This window comes from Rhinopithecus bieti, unplaced genomic scaffold, assembly GCF_001698545.2.
Source record: "Rhinopithecus bieti isolate Rb0 unplaced genomic scaffold, ASM169854v2 scaffold_11252, whole genome shotgun sequence".
In the NCBI taxonomy this organism is placed as follows: Eukaryota; Metazoa; Chordata; class Mammalia; order Primates; family Cercopithecidae; genus Rhinopithecus; species Rhinopithecus bieti.
This window is the reverse complement of record NW_016806895.1, coordinates 947,557-951,812: the sequence shown is the minus strand read 5'-3', so window position 1 is coordinate 951,812 and position 4,256 is coordinate 947,557. Positions and strand designations below refer to the sequence as shown.

The 4,256-nt window shown below is 44.1% G+C and overlaps 1 protein-coding gene across 1 annotated transcript in view; it reads right to left on the bottom strand.

Annotated features, from left to right (window-relative positions):
* Nucleotides 1–2,422: 2,422 nt before the first annotated feature.
* RDH12 (retinol dehydrogenase 12) overlaps nucleotides 2,423–4,256 on the bottom strand; it is a 26,148-nt gene continuing 24,314 nt past the window's right edge. The window contains exon 9 of the mRNA XM_017878605.1: nucleotides 2,423–3,126. Coding sequence (XP_017734094.1) covers nucleotides 3,024–3,126 — 103 coding nt within the window. The 3' untranslated portion in view covers nucleotides 2,423–3,023. The remainder of the gene's footprint in view (nucleotides 3,127–4,256) is intronic.

Genomic DNA, 4,256 nt, shown 5'->3' with positions numbered 1-4,256 from the left:
GCCAGATTCTCACTGAAACTGTTTTTGTCTGTCTGCCTAACTCAGATGGATTCCTCCCAGCAGCTACAGACTCTGAGCATCCTACATTCCAGCTGCTGTCTTTGCCCTGAGTTCTAGGCCTAGGCCTGCTCCTTGCTATTTCCCAGTTGTTGTAGCCCAGATTTAGGCTACTAGTCCCTCACCCTCAGCAATTGACCTCAAGGTTACTGAGTATCTTAGAGAATATCCAAAGAGGTTTCTCAAATGTTCAGGTTTCAAATATTTGACACAAATCAAGAATAGGATGACCTTAATTAAGCCAATCATACTAGCCAGTAGTGTGGCAAGCTTGAAAAGTTTATAAAATAGAATAGCCCAAAAGATTCCAAACACACATAATATAAGGACTCTGTCTATACTAAGGAACACTCTTTTGAAGGTGTTATTCTGTTCTCTCAGAAAAAAAGATGTCTTATAGAAAGATGATTCTAGTGAAATAAAAATGGCTATATTTGAATGTATGGAAATGGAGGAACTCAGCCTTGTGAGCAGGTTTGCTCAAGAACCCTGTGTCACCGACACCAATACCAGCGTGATGCCCCAGATGTGGCAGCTGGGGTCAGCACCTTGCAGCCCATACATGACTTGGTTCCTTCTGCCTACAGCCAACCTCCTCTGATACGCATAATGGGCCCCACTCCAGGCCTGCCCCCTTGCATCACTGTTTACAATGATTGCCTCTTAGATCTGGAATGAACGCCTGGCACACATGTGTGAATCCTTGCTCTCACACCCATGGTTTGTTTGCTACACAGAGAGCAGCCCGGCATGCTTGCCTTTCATACTCCATGCTCCTGGTTTTCTGTTTGTTCAGCCCAGGGAAGATATCCAGGATCATCATCATCAACGCCCTGCATGCTCTGTCTCCCACCCTTGCATTGCCTTTTCCTTGCTTTTCCCCTCCTCCATCTTCCCTTCATTCTTTTCCAAGCTTTCCAGTGGACCCAGCAGTGTATAAGGCACAGGTCATAGGTCCCTGTAGTAAACATATAAGGTTGCTTCCCCAGTATTAATTCCTCCCTTGGCCTATTCATGGTCTTGGATTTTTCCTTGCAGTGATTTGCAACTTCCTCCACTATGGGAAGCAGTAGGGAATGGTTGTTAAGAGTGCAGGTTCTGGAGTCAGGCTACCTGGCTCTACTCTACGACTTAGCAGGTGTGTGAACTTTGAGAAGCTATTTAATTTCTCTGTGCCTCGTTGGCCCCATCTGTAAAATGGAGTTAATGAAACCTATCCCAAAAGATTCTTGTGAGGAATTCTAAACTAATTACTAAAAGTGCGTTACATTCGCTATATTCTTCCCCATTGGGTGAGGTGAGAGGGACAGACCCCAGCTCTAGGTGGGGGTAGTGATTGGCTTAAGCCAATTACCATAGCCCATTCCCAGCCTCAGTGATTGGTTCAGAAGGGAGCCCAGGATTCACTTCATGCTAATGAGCCACAAGGAGATTTGCTAGGGCTTATGAAAAGAAAAGCTTCCTCTCCTTTCAGAAGGACCATTCTCTTTCCCTGATTTGTTAGACAAATGGGGAAACATGAACTCCAAGTATGAAATAATATTCAAGGAGTATTAATGTTGTTAGGAGTGATAATGTTATTGTGGTTTTGTAAAAAGCAAAGGTTCTTATTAGAAACACATACCAAAGTATTTACAAGTGAATAATATGATACCTGCAATGTGCTTTAAAATATTCCATGCCCACCTCCCCCAAAAAATGTCAGAAACAAGATTGATAAAATGTTAATAATGTTGATACTGGATGATGAGTACATGAGAATTCCTTATACTCTTTGCTCTACTTTTGTCTATTTGAGAATTTCCATAATAAAGGTTTTAAAAGTCCACTTGCTATTGAAGAAAAGAACATTTTTGTCACCTGCTGCCCTTTGGATGCCTTAAAAATGGAGCCAATAAACATGACTTATTTTGTCAATCAGCTGAAAGATTAGGCACATCTCTCTGCCTATTCATGGTGACCATCAGCCCTTGAGGCAAGAAGCAGGTCACCTGGGCCACAGCAAAGGACAGCAGAGAGGCCAGAAGTGGGAGAAGCTATGAATTTAGGACAAGAGATTATCAAGGCTTGGTTTTCCTGTGTCTATGGATCAAATGAAGTCCTACATCTGGCCTTAATCTGTGGTGGAGCTCGGCATATCTGTAATTGAAGACATTCTTCTCTTTTAGATAATAAAATGTTACCGCTGGAAGAAAATTGACAAACGACTCAACTGGACCATCTTATTTTGCCCCCAGATGCCATACTCTAAGAAGGTATGGGTGGCTGGGTAGAGTGAAATGCTAGTCACTAAACTAGCAGGCCGGTTTCCCTGCTTTGTTCCATTTCTCTTCCTTGCTGCCCTGAGAAAATAAATAAGACAATAAGATGAATGCAGTCTTTATTTTCTCTAAAATTTGAAAGGTAAAGGGAACTCTTTACAAAAAGAAACCATCTGCATGATTGAAATGGGAAGGTCCAGGTGAGAGGAAGGAATCTAACTTGGCCAGGGTTAGCCAGGATCTTTGTGTGTTGGTCCAGACTCCAGGGTGGTGGCAAATATTTTTAAAAAGAAAGAGGTCAACCAAGAGTTGGAGTGTATAGCCCCTGGAAATAGGCAGTGATGATGCTCTTCTTGCCTCAGCTGAGCATCTGGTGCTGATGAAGGAATTGACCCAATTTCTCAGGCTCTTCAGCCACCCACATGCCCAGCCTGGGATCTACCCAGTCCTGCTGCCCCCAGAGGGTTGCTGACTCTCCAGGTCTTAGAGAAGAATGCTCTGTATGTATCCACATCTCATGCCATAAGCCAGTCTCACAAGAGTGTAAAGTTTGCAAACATTCCCAAAAGGGTCAAGAGGATCAGAGCAGGCAGGATTCGCAGCACCAGCCAGCCAAGAGGACAATCCTTTAGGGTTGGCCTTCTCCTTGGTCCCCATTCATTATGGCATAGATTGGGCCTGATAAAGCTGCAGCTCTTCCACCAGCTACTGCCACCGGATTCCTAGAAGCTCACAGCTGACATTCCATAGGCGCTCAGCTGTTCTGTTATTTCGGGCCCTTGGAGACACCCAGGTCCTCTTGCAGTCACTGGAGGGCAGAGGAAGATGGTAAATTCCAGGACTGAGAATTAGCAGTCTGGAAATCTTTATGGTCCCTTTCTCAGAATGTTTCTAAATGTATAAAATACAATATATGCCAGACTCAAAGAAACTAATTATATAAAATGCACTCTAAGAATATTTTAAAAACAAATTTGTGATATAGTAATACACAGGCTTATTTATTAATGTATTCTATAACAAGATCTAGTACCAGGTCTAATTATCAAAGGATTTCAAAGTAGTGGCGAACAGAAGTGACATTCTAGGATATCTGCAACAACTGCAATGTGATATGAAAATATTTATAATTCTATTGGTGACAAAGTCACAGGTATCACTACTACTACTACAGTTCAGTGCCTACATTCATAATTGAAGAAAATGCCAAATCTCAACTGGAGATTAAACTAAAGATGAAGTTATTTTCCCATCCAAGTTCACAGGCCCCTTGAATTTTGTTGACAGGCCCACTTGCATCATGAACCCCAGACCAAGCCCTCCAGATTTGCTTTGGAATGAGCAGGGGGCCTGAGGACCAGAGGGATAGGGGGTGGGAACAGAACACAGGTCTCATCATGTTTTTTTTGTTTGTTTATTTGTTTTTAATGTTCCTTTTCTCTAATTATAAAAGCCTTGTAAAACAGTTGGAACATGCAGTGCTGATAAAAGAAGAAAAGCCTATCACGGCTGGGCACGGTGGCTCACACCTGTAACCCAGTACTTTGGGAGGTTGAGGTGGGCGGATCACCTGAGGTCAGGAGTTCAAGACCAGCCCGGCCAATATGGCAAAACCCTGCCTCTACTAAAAATGCAAAAAACAGGCCAGGCGCGGTGGCTCAAGCCTGTAATCCCAGCACTTTGGGAGGCCGAGACGGGGGATCACGAGGTCAGGAGATCGAGACCATCCTGGCTAACACGGTGAAACCCCGTCTCTACTAAAATACAAAACTAGCCGGGCGAGGTGGCGGGCGCCTGTAGTCCCAGCTACTCGGGAGGCAGAGGCAGGAGAATGGCGTAATCCCAGGAGGCAGAGCTTGCAGGGAGCTGAGAGCTGGCCACTGCACTCCAGTCCGGGCGACAGAGCCAGACTCTGCCTCAAAAAAAAAAAAAAAAAAA